Below are 13,071 nucleotides of genomic sequence, written 5' to 3' on the forward strand. Positions count from 1 at the left end.
ATACACTTGTATGCTTCTGTGACTGTTTTTAGAGGTTATCCAGTCTCCGAAACGCACCCTTCCTTTTTTTTTTTTTTTTTTTCTTAAATTCGTGGAAATAATAGCGCGTTTTTCTGTTGTTGTTTTTTATTATTTACACATTAGATCATGGAAAACTCTAGTCCAGAAAACACAATAACTGCCGTGAATAAAGCTACTTCTGTTATTGAAACTAGAGGTACTTTAGACGCCAATTTCCCTGACCTTCGAAAAACTTTTAGAGGTATTTTTTAAAATAGGACAAGTATAAAACATCAAGGGAATCTAAATAATTATCATAGCCGAATTCGTCTATAATGAAACAAAGCATGAAGCTGTTCAACCTGTTATCTTGAAAGAATCTATCATTTTACCTGAGGAAGGTCTTGAAGCACTTCAAACTTGTAGGTTCTGCCTTTCTTCCCTCTTAAAATTACACATGATTTACTTAATTTATACATAGTCAACCCGAGTGCCAATGCTGCTGGAATTGCACCATTTATCAACAAGGCTTATTTCACTATCAAGAACTGTCTTTATTTATGGGACTATACTGAAAGGTAACTTAACCTGTGGGTCCACTAAATAAGATAGCTGACAATAAAATAAACAAACTTTGTAGAAAAATGATTGTGCACGAAGAAGAGGATGAAATTGTAGGCGCAGCATTTGTTAAACCTAAAGCTGGAGTGTTTGCTGCCGAAATCAACCAATTACTCATTATTTCAACTATTCGACAAGTTAAGATCATCGCAGCTAGTTATAATCCTACCACTGGCCTTAAAGTATTCCAAACTGATTTGAACACAACTGCCTCAGGTGTGAATATGAAGGTCATTGTGGGTACCAACAAAGGACGTGTATTCATGCTGGGAAATGATGGAAATGTTTGGGAATTAGATTATAGAGTAAGAGAGATATAGTTTTTGTTCTCTAGGTGATACTAATACTTAATTCTAGAGTGACGAAACATGGTTTACAGGAAAGTGTTCAAAGAAATTGCATACAACTAGCAGCCCCTTGTCATTCATCATTCCAACCACCAAAGATCCCGTCATTCAACTTGCCATCAATGAATGCGGCAATGTATTATATCAACTCACACAAAACTCCAATATCACTGTCACTTATTTGGGCGAAGATGGAACATCATTCAATACTGTTTTACAATGCAAAGATGCTGCAAAGCTTGCTAATTCGAGTGTTCCTAATTCTCCATATGTTGCTTCGAAAGTCTTCAAAATCGTCTCACTTAATCCCACTTCCCCTTCAGAATCAAAGGACTATCAATTAGTAGCCATCACTTCAAACGGGTCTAGATTATATTTTACTCAATATGAAGGTAGTCAACACTTGTTAAATAATGGACCTCCCAACACTCTCCAACTCTCACACGTTAGACCCCCAAATTCCGATGTCGCACCTACCGATGTCTTTGCCCATACTTATTACAAAGATGGCCTCTTGATTGGTGTCAAGAACCAAAATGAAAAGAGAACAGAGGATAGAATTGTCACTTACAGTCCTGATTTGGCTGCCATCGCCAACCCTAACAACATTATCAACAGTATCCCATCTTATACCGAATTCAACAACTTTTTGGATGTTCCTGGAAAGATTATTTCTATAGTTGAAACCGCAAACACAGCTTATCAGATTAATGAATTGACCGCACCTTTCGAAACACCAGGTCGTACGTTCCTGGTTTTAACAACATATGGCATGGCCGTGCTTGTAAAGCAAAGACCCATCGATATGCTTTATAAATTGATTTGCAATGCCAATCAAGATACCGCTGCTCGTCTTCGTAATTTCGAGAGCTTCTTCCAATACTTTGGATATGTCAATAGTATCTCTCTTTGCTTGGGTATTCTCTGCTCAACTTCCTCCATCATGAAAAATGGTCTTACTTCAGTCGGTTCTGTCACAAATGATATTTCCAAAAGTATCACTGTGCTTCTGGAAAATATGGGCTCAGCTCCTTCTGCCATCAATCCTCAATTCAGCAGTAGACATGACGGCCTTGCTTTATTCGTCTATCGTGTGATTAACCCTATTTGGTCTAAACCATTTGTCAAGGCTTCTTCCAATGATGCAAGTGCCATTTATTCAAGTATTCTTGCACCAGCTCAATTACAACGTACCTTAACTGTCATGAGAAAATTAAGCAATTTGATGCAAGAGTAAGTATTAATTTATTTATTCATTTATTTAAAAGCGATACTAAATGAGATTTGAATTAGGAAATCCAACTACTTTTTAAGATCATCTAATGCGGAAGAACAAGAGTCTTTAAATAATTTAAATGAATTGATCAAGCACATGACTGAAGGTCTTTCATTTATTCAGTACATTATCAATACCGACCTTTCCAGTATTGTAAAGAGTATCAAGCCAGAAGCACAGAAACGTTTAATGACTATGACGTTGAAGGATTTACTGACGAGTAAAGATGGTCGTAAAGTTGCCAGTGATCTATCATACGCATTGGTTGATTATACCTCTAACAAATATCAGACCACGGGCCATGTGATTGATGTGTTGACCGAACATTGTGGTTCCTTCTGTAGCGCCAGCAATGTTTTCTTACACAAGGCAGCTCAACAGATCTTTAGTGCACGTTCTGCTACTAATGCATCTCAAGCCAGGGCCATGTTGACTGAATCATTAAACATGTTGAAGAAAATTGCACTCCATATTCCCGCCGATAAAGCTGCCGAGATTGCCCAAGATTTTGCACAACAAGGGTATCCTGTCTATGGGATTGAATTAGCTTTAGCTTGTTCATCAGCTCGTGATCCTCACAACACGACCAATGCCTACGTGAAAGCAGGCTGCTCTCTCAATCACCCTGCAGCCAAAACATTTGCCAACAAACAACCTTTCTATGATATCGTTTTCGATTTGCTTTACAAGATCGTGACAAAGACTTCAGCTTCCGTTTTATCCGAAAGTGAATCTAGAAATCAAGTCTTCAAGAGCGCATTTTCTTCTTGTATCGATCAAGCATTTGCATACTATGTTTTTGAAAAGTTTATACAGAACAAAATGGGGGAAGAGTTAATCAAGGTAACAAGTACATTTACATATGTAGTCCGTGTTCATTTCCATTTAATCCCTTATTGTTTCTTTATTTTGAATAGCAACCATTGCCTTACCTCGAAGAGTTCTTAATCAGTCCTCCTTTTGATTTCGAAAGAAACAGTCTACTCGCAAGTTTCTATAACAGTAATGAAAGATACGAAGAGGCAGCCCGTACATATTTTGAATTGGCTAGAGCAGCGTAAGTTATATTTATATGTGTAACATACCCGTCTAACTTGTTGATTTGTATAGTAAGGACATCCCTACACGCATCAAGAATCTTTTACAAGCATCTGTTTCCGCTAGCTCTGTTACATCGCCCGCAAAACAATATGAAATGTACCAGTTAACCGAAGCTATCAAGCAAAACTTGGAAAACGCAAACCGTCAATCCGTGACAGCCTCTCAATAAATATATATTTCCTCATCTTAAACCCTCAACAACGCACTTTTTAAAATAAACAAATAAGAAAAAGAAAAAGTATAAAGATATTTTGATCTAAGGATAAAAAACAAGAGAATTTTATTATGCTTAATGATTCCAAGGTTAAACTAAACAAACGCAAAGAAATATGTTTAATAAACCTGAGAAAGTGATAATATATAGTCAAACTTACTTTATTTCTTCTTGGAGACACCGACGACACGTCCACGACGACCGGTAGTCTTGGTGTGTTGACCACGAACACGGACACCCCAGTAATGACGGAGACCACGATGAGCACGGATCTTCTTCAAACGTTCGAGATCATCACGGTACTTGGTGTCAAGAACGTTGGAAATGACTTGAGAAGACTTGCCATCGACAATATCCTTTTGTCTGTTAAGGAACCAGTTGGGGATCTTGTATTGAGCAGGGTTTTGGAGAATGGTAACGATACGTTCCAATTCTTCAGAAGAAAGCTCACCAGCTCTCTTGTTGAGATCAATATCGGCCTTCTTACAGGCAATGTTGGAGAAACGACGACCAACACCCTTGACAGAGGTCAAGGCAATTTGAATCTTGACACGACCGTCAACGTTAGTGTTAAGAAGACGGATAATGTGTTGGAAATGATTCCTTTCGGGAACAACAAGAGACTATGGAATAAACAAATTTTAGTTCATCTGGAGCAAAGTTTTTTAAGGAACCATAAGAAATTCAAGCGTGCATAGTTTCAAGAGATGAGCTTTCCAATGTGTAAGCGGTTGCGTTCAGTAACAGCTTTCCAATGCTGCCCTTATAGTTGAAAATGTAACAGCATTCTTTTTTTTTTTTTTTTTTGATATGATGGATTTTTTTTTTACCCTCCCTACATCCATCCATCAAATATGATCCATCCATTCAATTTATTCACTGATCGATTCTGTAAATTATATCCATCTCTTTATCGCTCATCTTCTTTTCGACTATATGCATGTCTTTCTTATCGTATCCCATTTTCTATAGTGATTTGTAGGCATACCATTTTGACGGAAAAGGAGGATCCTATCGATTGCTCTCCTTGGACGACAATATGATTTAATTAATTCACAACTCCGATTTCTGGTGTCTGTGGCGAGGCAATGATTTGTAGCCCGAACCACTATGGGCGCCTCCATTACTCCGTGACTGTGCTTTGATGAAGGGTGGTTTTGACATAACATCTTGTACTAGCTTGAGTAAGTGTGTACACAATGTATTATTCCGTCGTATCATAAACTTGTAGTTTTTTTCTTGTCATTTACTAGAATTTGTGTTCTTTTACAGCTTTAGTGTTACCGAACCATACAGCCTGCTTTAAAGTGCTTGAATGGTTGTAGTATATTTTCAAGAAATGTAACAAGATATTAAGAGTTTATTAAATCAACTGGTTGCATCTTTTTTTTTTTTTTTCATTGTTTGAGATACGTTCTAGTTCCCTGCTTTATTCCCCAGTCGACGTTTCCGTAAAGTCTGGGTATCTAGTTTTAGATACAATTTAAAATGTTCATAACAAATTTTTCTTACCTTCATCCGCAGATGATCCTTTGTAACGATTACAATTATAGTGCATTTTGCTATCATAATCTTGTTATAAAATTCTGTAGTCGCGATCAAAAAATTTAATATGTAGCGAACTCTTCTGTATCACCGTGACCATATTTGTAATCAAGCAGGATCACAAATGATCGAAGATGAAACAAAAACCTTATTTCTGGGTTCGCCTTCCCAGATACTGACCAATTTTTGTGCAAGTCCTGCCATCATTTTGTTCAATTGATACGAGCTAGGTTACGATGCGACTTGACTAGAAAAAGTTATAGAGACAAAACTGACAGTTAATCTAAAAAAGAGAAAGGATACGATAGGTATTTATCAAATCCAAACGACACATGGATTAAACAATTTATTAGGAATGCTGATTTCTCGGTTTATAGTTCAACACCAGAAAAAAAGTCAGCTATTAATGGTTGAGAAATTTTGCTTCTGTGTTCCTCTTGGCCTTTTATTTTTAAAGATCATGACCATGTCAGATTTCAAAGAAGATAAAAATATGCAGGATGTCTGTGATCTATTACAGGCGTCTAGAACACATAAACTTTTTATCCCAGAGGTTGACAGGTCTGGCACTTTAACAGAATTGCAATCAGAAATGTTGAGCTGGATCTGGAACGTTGATTCAAGAGAGCATGCCAATTCTGATTCACCAACCGGACTCACTGATTTACAAAAAGAAATGCTGCGTTGGATCTCACATAGCAATTCGATTCAGATCGCTATGCACAACAAGCCCTCGACACCAGAAAAAATAGACGACGTTCACACTGTAACTTTAGCAAATATCGTGACAGTTGTTAAAGAAGATACGGATGGCTACGTTGACGTGGAGGAAATCTCTTCAAAACATGTGCATGATCAGAGTATTGTACTACAAAATCAATTAAAATGGGAGTTTCGACTGACATTAATTTAGGCGATAGTGATAGTTTTGACGGGGATAACTATCTTTCATTCCTCACAGGTACGGGTGTCAAGATCCAGTTTAAAGTCTAAAATAGGCTTAATCTTGTAATCACACTTCTAATTTAAAATAGGCGAATTGAAATATAGGGACATGTCACCGGCGATAGAAAAAGACATTGATGAAATCCCCTCTATAATGAGTCATATGGACAAAGTGAGACAAAAAGACATGGTATTAAGACAGAAAGCAGCTATAGCAATTGTCTTAGCCGACAGATTGAATAGAGAAGTGCGTACCGATGATCCCGAGGTGCAAGAGGCACTTTTTAAAACAGAGATAATGGCCAGAAAAATAAATTTTAAGATGATCACACAGCTTAGAAAGGAAGATACTGAAGCATCTGTCGACTTTAAACCACCAAGTTGGACTATGATCAAAAAGAAGGTTAAAATTCGGTACGCAAATATTTTAGAGAAGAAATTACGAAGAAAGTATGGCCTTAAGATTGAGCGTTGCAAAAAAAATTGGTTGGCACTGCAATTATTGCATGCAGCCCATAAAAACACAGTTTCAAGGATTAAGCATTATCATAGCTTGAATAAAGTGTAATTATTCTTTTAAATCAGTGTAATTGTAAGTAAAATAATAAGTGCGGATGCATGGTAGTGGACTTTGCTAGTTTTAGATACGTGTTTTGTCCATTGTCTGTACTGTGTAGCATATAAGTAGAGTAGATTTATCAGTGACTTTGTGTCAAGAGAATGGGGGTATTAATCTTTTTACAAATAAATATAGTATATCAATCTGGAGATATATGTATTGGTTTGAAGCTTGGAAACCATGAATGTTTTTGTGAAAAGGAAAACCATGAATTGCAAAGTGATACACACGTAAAGCAGCAAGTTTAAACACCGCTTAATGCTGACCAATTATACCGCTCCAGTTTATATGATGACGTTGCTCCAAAGCGATTACGCACAATTTTTTCTACTCTAATATTTCAAGAAACGCGTTTACCTTGTCAGGATTTTCTTCTTTTCCTCAAAAACTACAGTTTAATATAAAAGACATTTAATATAATATGGAAGAGATTGGGATCCACTCTAAACCAGAGGTATGTATAGTTGAGAGACACTGGATGCACGAGCTGCTAACAATAGTTACCCTTTATGGTAGGTTAAAGATTCCACTGCTATTCTTTCCAAAGTCGGTCAACTTGAAGATTTATCGGAAGGAGATTTGTATGTTAAATTGAAGAAACTTCAACGAGATTTAGAATTCATTGAACTCCAAGAGGAATATATTAAAGATGAGCAAAAGAATTTAAAGAGAGAGCTTGTAAGAGCACAAGAGGAAGTTAAACGTATCAAGTCTGTACCTTTGGTTCTTGGACAATTTCTTGAACCTATTGATCAACACACTGGTATCGTAGGCTCTACCACTGGCTCAAATTACGTCGTCCGTATTCTTAGTACAATCGACCGTGAATTATTGAAGCCTAGTTCTTCCGTTGCTTTACATCGTCACTCCAACGCTCTTGTTGATGTTTTACCCCCAGAGGCTGATAGCAGTATCTCTCTCTTGGGTTCTGATGAAAGACCTGATGTTGCATACGCTGATGTTGGTGGTTTGGATATTCAGAAACAAGAAATTCGCGAAGCTGTAGAATTACCCCTTACTCATTTCGATCTTTATCGTCAAATCGGTATTGATCCTCCCAGAGGTGTTCTTTTATATGGTCCACCAGGTACGGGTAAGACTATGCTTGTTAAAGCTGTTGCACATCATACAACTGCTAGTTTTATTCGTGTGGTTGGCTCAGAATTCGTACAAAAATACCTTGGTGAAGGTCCTCGTATGGTGCGTGATGTGTTTAGATTAGCTCGTGAAAACTCTCCATCGATTGTCTTTATTGATGAAATTGATGCTATTGCCACAAAACGTTTTGATGCCCAAACTGGTGCTGATAGAGAAGTGCAACGTATTTTACTTGAATTGCTCAATCAAATGGATGGTTTCGATCAATCTTCGAACGTAAAGGTCATTATGGCTACAAATCGTGCTGATACCTTAGATCCTGCCTTGTTACGTCCTGGACGTCTTGATAGAAAGATCGAATTCCCTACACCTGATCGTCGTCAAAAGCGTCTAATTTTCCAAACAATTACATCAAAGATGAATTTATCTGAAGAAGTCGATTTAGAAGATTGTAAGTGTTAAGGATATGTGTAGTAGATCAATATGTGTACTGTGATACTAAGTTTATATTTTGTTACCAGTTGTTTCACGACCTGACAAGTTGTCTGGTGCTGAAATCGCCGCGATCTGTCAAGAAGCTGGTATGCATGCCGTTAGAAAGAACCGTTACGTCATTTTGAGTAAAGATTTGGAGAAGGGTTACAAGGCTAATGTCAAGAAAGAAGACTCCAACTTCGAATTCTACAAGTAAAAGGGAAAAAAAGCGAATGAAAATTAAGACAATAAAAAAATTAAATAAAAAAATTAAAAAAATACCATTGACTTGTACAAAAACACTGTCTCGCTCATTAATCCTGAAAAAAAAAAAATAACAACTTTGACAGTAGGCAAATCAATTAGGGTAAAATATTTATGCAACCGCATAGGCCTACAGAAGTCAAATTTTCTTGGGGGCGCTTGCATTTTCTTCAAGCTACTCACAGTCTTAACACACCGTTCACTCGCAGTAAGATAACCTGAAGTGGTTCAGAAATACCGCAAATAAAGAATTGGCACCACACAGTGATTAATAATTTGTTTGATTTATGCAACTCACGGCAAACTTAATTCTTGTCCTGGAGATAATCATACTAAGTGGTTGTCAGAATGTATTATTTTGCTCCATAGGTTAACGATCAACGGTAAAATTTTTATGACTTCAAGATCTCATTCTTTAACAGACATGTTATTAATAATATAAAATACAAGAATAAATAGGTGGTTGCTTTATCTTATTTATTGTAAGCTTGGCTCGGTAATCAAATCTACCTCACAACAAATATATTCTTGATATAACAGTACCAATTTTTACATAGACCAGTATATTTTTTACGATCACCAATACGAATATACACAGAAACCAACGACCTATCTCACGCAACTAAAAATAATCATTACTTTAACTTCGGAAGAAAAGGATGTATCCTTTTGTTCACAAATGTAAACAAAAAGCAGATTCTTTGGGTGACACATCAATTGTTTTTTCCTACAGTGGTGATCACTAATGGCATAAATAAAGTTTGTTGTAAATTACATTGAGTCGACGTTGGTGCCTGATAAAAGACATCTTTTTTATTCCATAAAAGGCTATTAATGACAACGGACTCAATTGAGCACTTTGTTTTTTTTAAAAAAAACGTCAGAAAATATTATATCCGTGGGAAGAAAATCTATTTTAATACTGCTTCTTTCAGAGAGTCATTTTAGTTGACTCTTATATCGCTGTACAATCGAGATTTTTGAGGTAGAAAAAAAGTCCATCTCAATCGAAGTTAACGAAAAGAAAACCAACAATTTTTTAAGCCATTGTGCTAATTTGGAACGAAAAACTTAATTTATTACAAAAAGTAATATCGTTTAGTTTTCTTTATAAAGTACCTTTAAGATAATTATTCGGATTGCAATTTACTACGCGCTCGTATTATATTTTTTTGATTGTATAAACCATGGTGACACTTTTCACTCTCCACCGTTGTGCGGTGATATATACACACTATATATTCAGCCTATGATCTACTTGATACTCAATAGCAACCCAGCACCGAAACAAAGACCATTAGCTGATCAATGCATTAACGTCTAGTTCTAATCCATCTGATCTTCCCCGATAACAATCTATTTAAATCCCTTCATATAAAAAGAAGTTCCTTTTCCATTTAATAAAAAGCGATCTAGTTTTAGTTTCAAATAATTTAACCGTTTATTTCTTGGAATATTTCATACGGCTGACAATTAAAACCTGCCCAAAATTACATCTCGCTAAAAGTTTCTCCACTTGCCAAGATACTGTGACAATGTGCTTTTAAATTTAACAAGAACATAATCAAAGATGTTTAGTCCAATGTAAAAGTTAATTTTTAAAAAAAAAAAAAAAAAAAAAAAAAAAAAAAAAAAAAAAAAAAAAAAAAAAAAAAAAAAAAAAAAAAAAAAAAAAACCTAAATCAAATGCTGCCTCCTTTGGCTTCAAATAGGATAATTTGAGTATACAAGATCAAAATATGAAGATAAAAATAAACAAGTAAAAAAATGAGACCCTTTAATTCTTTATTATAAGTTGGAGAGTTTGTCATGATAAAAATAGAGGTCCTTTTATATTAAAGAACATTTCCAGAGACTGGGAATTGTTGGATTTGAAATATAAATTAGTAACGACATAGAACATAACTTCTAAAATATAATTATGTAAGCCTATGGTTGTATGTCCGGAATTTCTAGCAGAGAAATCATTTATTCATTTAGAAATATGTGCGATGATTGGATTACTTGATTACTCATCGTAGGTGCTAGAAGGAACCGCAGTAAATCATCCAACCGGGGTCCAATGTAGGGTATGATTTCCAGGTAGAAGATTATGAGAGCTGTTACTGTGCCTGATATAATATATGAAGTATATTATAACTCAAAACAGATTAAATAGTAATTGTATTCGATTTATTTAGGCGTCAAATACGACATCAATGACGCTCTTAAGAAACTAACGCTTCCAAGTATCCAGTATCACTCATTCGCCCGGAAACGATAACCTCAAACTTTTCGACATTCAAAACAACCAACAAGCGCTTATTTACACGAATATGAGGTATTCCATATATAATCAATACGATTCCTTAAATAGGGTTGTTTGGCGGCTATATGCCAAAGCCAGTGATCATGATCTTTAGCTCATACCACTTAGTATAATTGCCAATGTGGATAAAAAGGTAATCGAAAAAAACGGGCTACGTTTCAAGTTTTTTAAAAAGTTAGGCTCGGCGGGTTTCCATAACCAGTCATGGGTATCTATTAAATATCTCTCAGTTTGGCGATCAAATTATTCACTCTTCCTCAATTCCCATCGTATTATTATAAGTTTTTATAAACAGTAAAGGTAAATCTTTTCTCTGTCAAATAATCGAATAGCCCCTTTTTTGTTCGATTTTTTTATATATCGCTTTAGCATTATAGGTACAGAACATATATATACTTACCTTTTTTTATCAACCATTCGTATATTTATTAGATTAAAAAAAGAGATGAAACGACTTTGTTTGGGAGTCTACTTTTGCATTTTTGTTTAAGGGTTGATAAAAATGTCAAGCCTAATTCCTATTAATGTGTTAAGTAGATCATGTTATTTACGAGGAATTATTTATGGGACAGTATAAACCTCAATCTATTGAAATATTCTCGCTTACATCCAGGAAGCTAATCTTTTACTTTATTTGTGACTATTATGATTTCCAGAGACCTCGCAATGAAGTGTGGTTAAACATAAATTCTTGAATAATAGGAATAATTTAGTTTAACATTTTGTGGCGATATTTATGACAAATGATAAACAAAGAAAAAAAAAGTCTGGCATTTCCAAATGGAGTTATTATCAATGGTACCCCCAATTGTGCCAAACCTTGTTAGTCACTTTGAAAAAGCGATGTCAATGTTACTAAATATATATTTGAAGTCGCTAATTCTATTTTGTGTGATGATCAAGGTTGGCCAAATACTTTCAGCAGATTAATCGCCATAGTGTAAACAGCTATTGACTACCACTGGTTTACATACAAGTTTATCGTACATAGACCTCATTTGGTGGGAATAACGCATCAATTCATAAGCTTTAGGCATTGGTATTGTTGGCATGGTATTGTATATCGCCCGTTGTTACATTATTACCATGGAGCGTCTCGCCAATTTTTTTTTTTTTAATTCCAGGTCCCCAATTTGTAGAAAAAGAATTGTCACACGAGCACAATCGAAAGAATTTGATAAATAGAAAAAGTACGAGAAGAAAGTAATAAAAAAAAAAGCAGCACAAATATGTGAAGTTATTCTGTAGAACTATTTTAATCTGGAGCAATAGAAGTAAGGTCACCATGGAGTTATTTTTTCTTTCTTTTTCTTTCTTTTTTTTTTTCTTTTTTTTTCTTTTTTTTTTTTTTTTTTTTTTTTTCTAAAAATAAAAAACAGTGTATGTTAAATACCGCAAACAGTCAACCACAACAACCTCCTTTAATTGTAACATTCAATCGCTTTTACAATATTTTCTGTATCTATGTATGTTCAATACTCCTTAGTCTAATATTTTATTTCATTGTCTTTCATTATGCTTCTGCTACTTTATGGAGCAACGCCATTACATGCTATTTTTTTTTTTACGAAGCTCGTCAAATGATTTTCCGTGTTACTATAAAAAATTGTGTATAAAACCGCTTATTTTTTTTTACTACAGCTTTTTCCTCTATCTTTTCTTTCCATAATGACATCCGACAATTTAACCCCATATTGTCTGCCGTCACCAACGGATCGTAACATACCTTACAACTATACCCAATCTAAAAATAACGCTGGTAACGCAAAAAGTACCACCTCAACAACGTCAAACTCAAAAAATAGTTATATCCCCACTTCTCCAGAACCAGACAACGAAGGAGATCTCAAGGCGGGTTTAAATTATACTAAAATCAAAAAAGTATACCCTTGCAGTCAATGCACAAAGCAGTTCAATCGCCCAAGCGCTCTAGAAACACATTCATATACACATAGTCTTGAAAAGCCATTTCAGTGTCTAAGGTAGTTTTATAAAAATAATTAAAATGAGTTATTTTAACACGTTGTATCACAGCCCTAATTGCGGTCGAAAGTTCTCGGTAGTTTCTAATTTAAGAAGGCATTTCAAGGTTCATCAAAAACAATCCTTAAATTGCAACAAAATTACATCTCAGGAAAGACTTCGCTGTGTTCGACAATTAATAAAGAAAAAGCCCAGCGATGATGGATCGACATCTATAAATCAAAATATAGAAAGTAAATTGTCTGGTCACACTATACCTGGCTTAGATGAAGCACA

The 13,071-nt window shown here is 35.2% G+C and overlaps 5 protein-coding genes across 5 annotated transcripts; 4 read left to right on the top strand and 1 right to left on the bottom strand.

The window, feature by feature from the left end:
- Nucleotides 1–95: 95 nt before the first annotated feature.
- Nucleotides 96–3,659, top strand: EV154DRAFT_295524 (Nup133 N terminal like-domain-containing protein). Its single transcript, XM_051594826.1, has 8 exons — nt 96–262; nt 321–422; nt 482–578; nt 641–926; nt 979–2,201; nt 2,262–3,087; nt 3,162–3,301; nt 3,355–3,659. Exons 1-8 carry the CDS (start codon nt 148–150, stop codon nt 3,512–3,514), a joined length of 2,949 nt encoding a protein of 982 aa, XP_051455277.1. The 5' UTR covers nt 96–147; the 3' UTR covers nt 3,515–3,659.
- Nucleotides 3,660–3,720: 61 nt separating this feature from the next.
- EV154DRAFT_604493 (40S ribosomal protein S18) lies at nt 3,721–5,311 on the bottom strand (the record flags this gene model as incomplete). The annotated part of the gene is made up of 2 exons (XM_051607402.1): nt 3,721–4,182; nt 5,252–5,311. 2 exons carry the CDS (start codon nt 5,309–5,311, stop codon nt 3,721–3,723), a joined length of 522 nt encoding a protein of 173 aa, XP_051455278.1.
- Nucleotides 5,198–6,849, top strand: EV154DRAFT_516411 (uncharacterized protein). The gene is made up of 3 exons (XM_051602389.1): nt 5,198–5,964; nt 6,018–6,065; nt 6,139–6,849. Exons 1-3 carry the CDS (start codon nt 5,460–5,462, stop codon nt 6,615–6,617), a joined length of 1,032 nt encoding a protein of 343 aa, XP_051455279.1. The 5' UTR covers nt 5,198–5,459; the 3' UTR covers nt 6,618–6,849.
- A 183-nt stretch (nt 6,850–7,032) lies between these two features.
- EV154DRAFT_516416 (26S protease regulatory subunit 6B) lies at nt 7,033–8,540 on the top strand. The gene is made up of 3 exons (XM_051602390.1): nt 7,033–7,122; nt 7,185–8,217; nt 8,288–8,540. Exons 1-3 carry the CDS (start codon nt 7,090–7,092, stop codon nt 8,455–8,457), a joined length of 1,236 nt encoding a protein of 411 aa, XP_051455280.1. The 5' UTR covers nt 7,033–7,089; the 3' UTR covers nt 8,458–8,540.
- A 4,150-nt stretch (nt 8,541–12,690) lies between these two features.
- Nucleotides 12,691–12,994, top strand: EV154DRAFT_394144 (uncharacterized protein; the record flags this gene model as incomplete). The annotated part of the gene is made up of 2 exons (XM_051595156.1): nt 12,691–12,794; nt 12,847–12,994. Coding segments are annotated over 2 exons (252 nt in total), but the record flags the coding sequence as incomplete, so codon positions are not given.
- Between the last annotated feature and the right edge of the window lie 77 nt (nt 12,995–13,071).

This window comes from Mucor mucedo (genome assembly GCF_025094135.1).
Source record: "Mucor mucedo strain NRRL 3635 chromosome Unknown EV154scaffold_79, whole genome shotgun sequence".
Lineage (NCBI taxonomy): Eukaryota > Fungi > Mucoromycota > Mucoromycetes > Mucorales > Mucoraceae > Mucor > Mucor mucedo.

What these genes read in the sequence shown, in the direction of transcription:
- EV154DRAFT_516416 (XM_051602390.1), top strand. Translation starts at nt 7,090, where the DNA reads ATGGAAGAGATTGGGATCCACTCTAAACCAGAG. An exon ending in GGATCCACTCTAAACCAGAG is followed by an intron (nt 7,123 to 7,184) that starts GTATGTATAGTT and finishes CCTTTATGGTAG; the next exon opens with GTTAAAGATTCCACTGCTAT. An exon ending in AGAAGTCGATTTAGAAGATT is followed by an intron (nt 8,218 to 8,287) that starts GTAAGTGTTAAG and finishes TTTTGTTACCAG; the next exon opens with TTGTTTCACGACCTGACAAG.
- EV154DRAFT_295524 (XM_051594826.1), top strand. Translation starts at nt 148, where the DNA reads ATGGAAAACTCTAGTCCAGAAAACACAATAACTGCCGTGAATAAAGCT. An exon ending in CCTTCGAAAAACTTTTAGAG is followed by an intron (nt 263 to 320) that starts GTATTTTTTAAA and finishes TAATTATCATAG; the next exon opens with CCGAATTCGTCTATAATGAA. An exon ending in TTATGGGACTATACTGAAAG is followed by an intron (nt 579 to 640) that starts GTAACTTAACCT and finishes CAAACTTTGTAG; the next exon opens with AAAAATGATTGTGCACGAAG.
- EV154DRAFT_516411 (XM_051602389.1), top strand. Translation starts at nt 5,460, where the DNA reads ATGCTGATTTCTCGGTTTATAGTTCAACACCAGAAAAAAAGTCAGCTA. An exon ending in AAAACATGTGCATGATCAGA is followed by an intron (nt 5,965 to 6,017) that starts GTATTGTACTAC and finishes ACATTAATTTAG; the next exon opens with GCGATAGTGATAGTTTTGAC. An exon ending in CTATCTTTCATTCCTCACAG is followed by an intron (nt 6,066 to 6,138) that starts GTACGGGTGTCA and finishes AATTTAAAATAG; the next exon opens with GCGAATTGAAATATAGGGAC.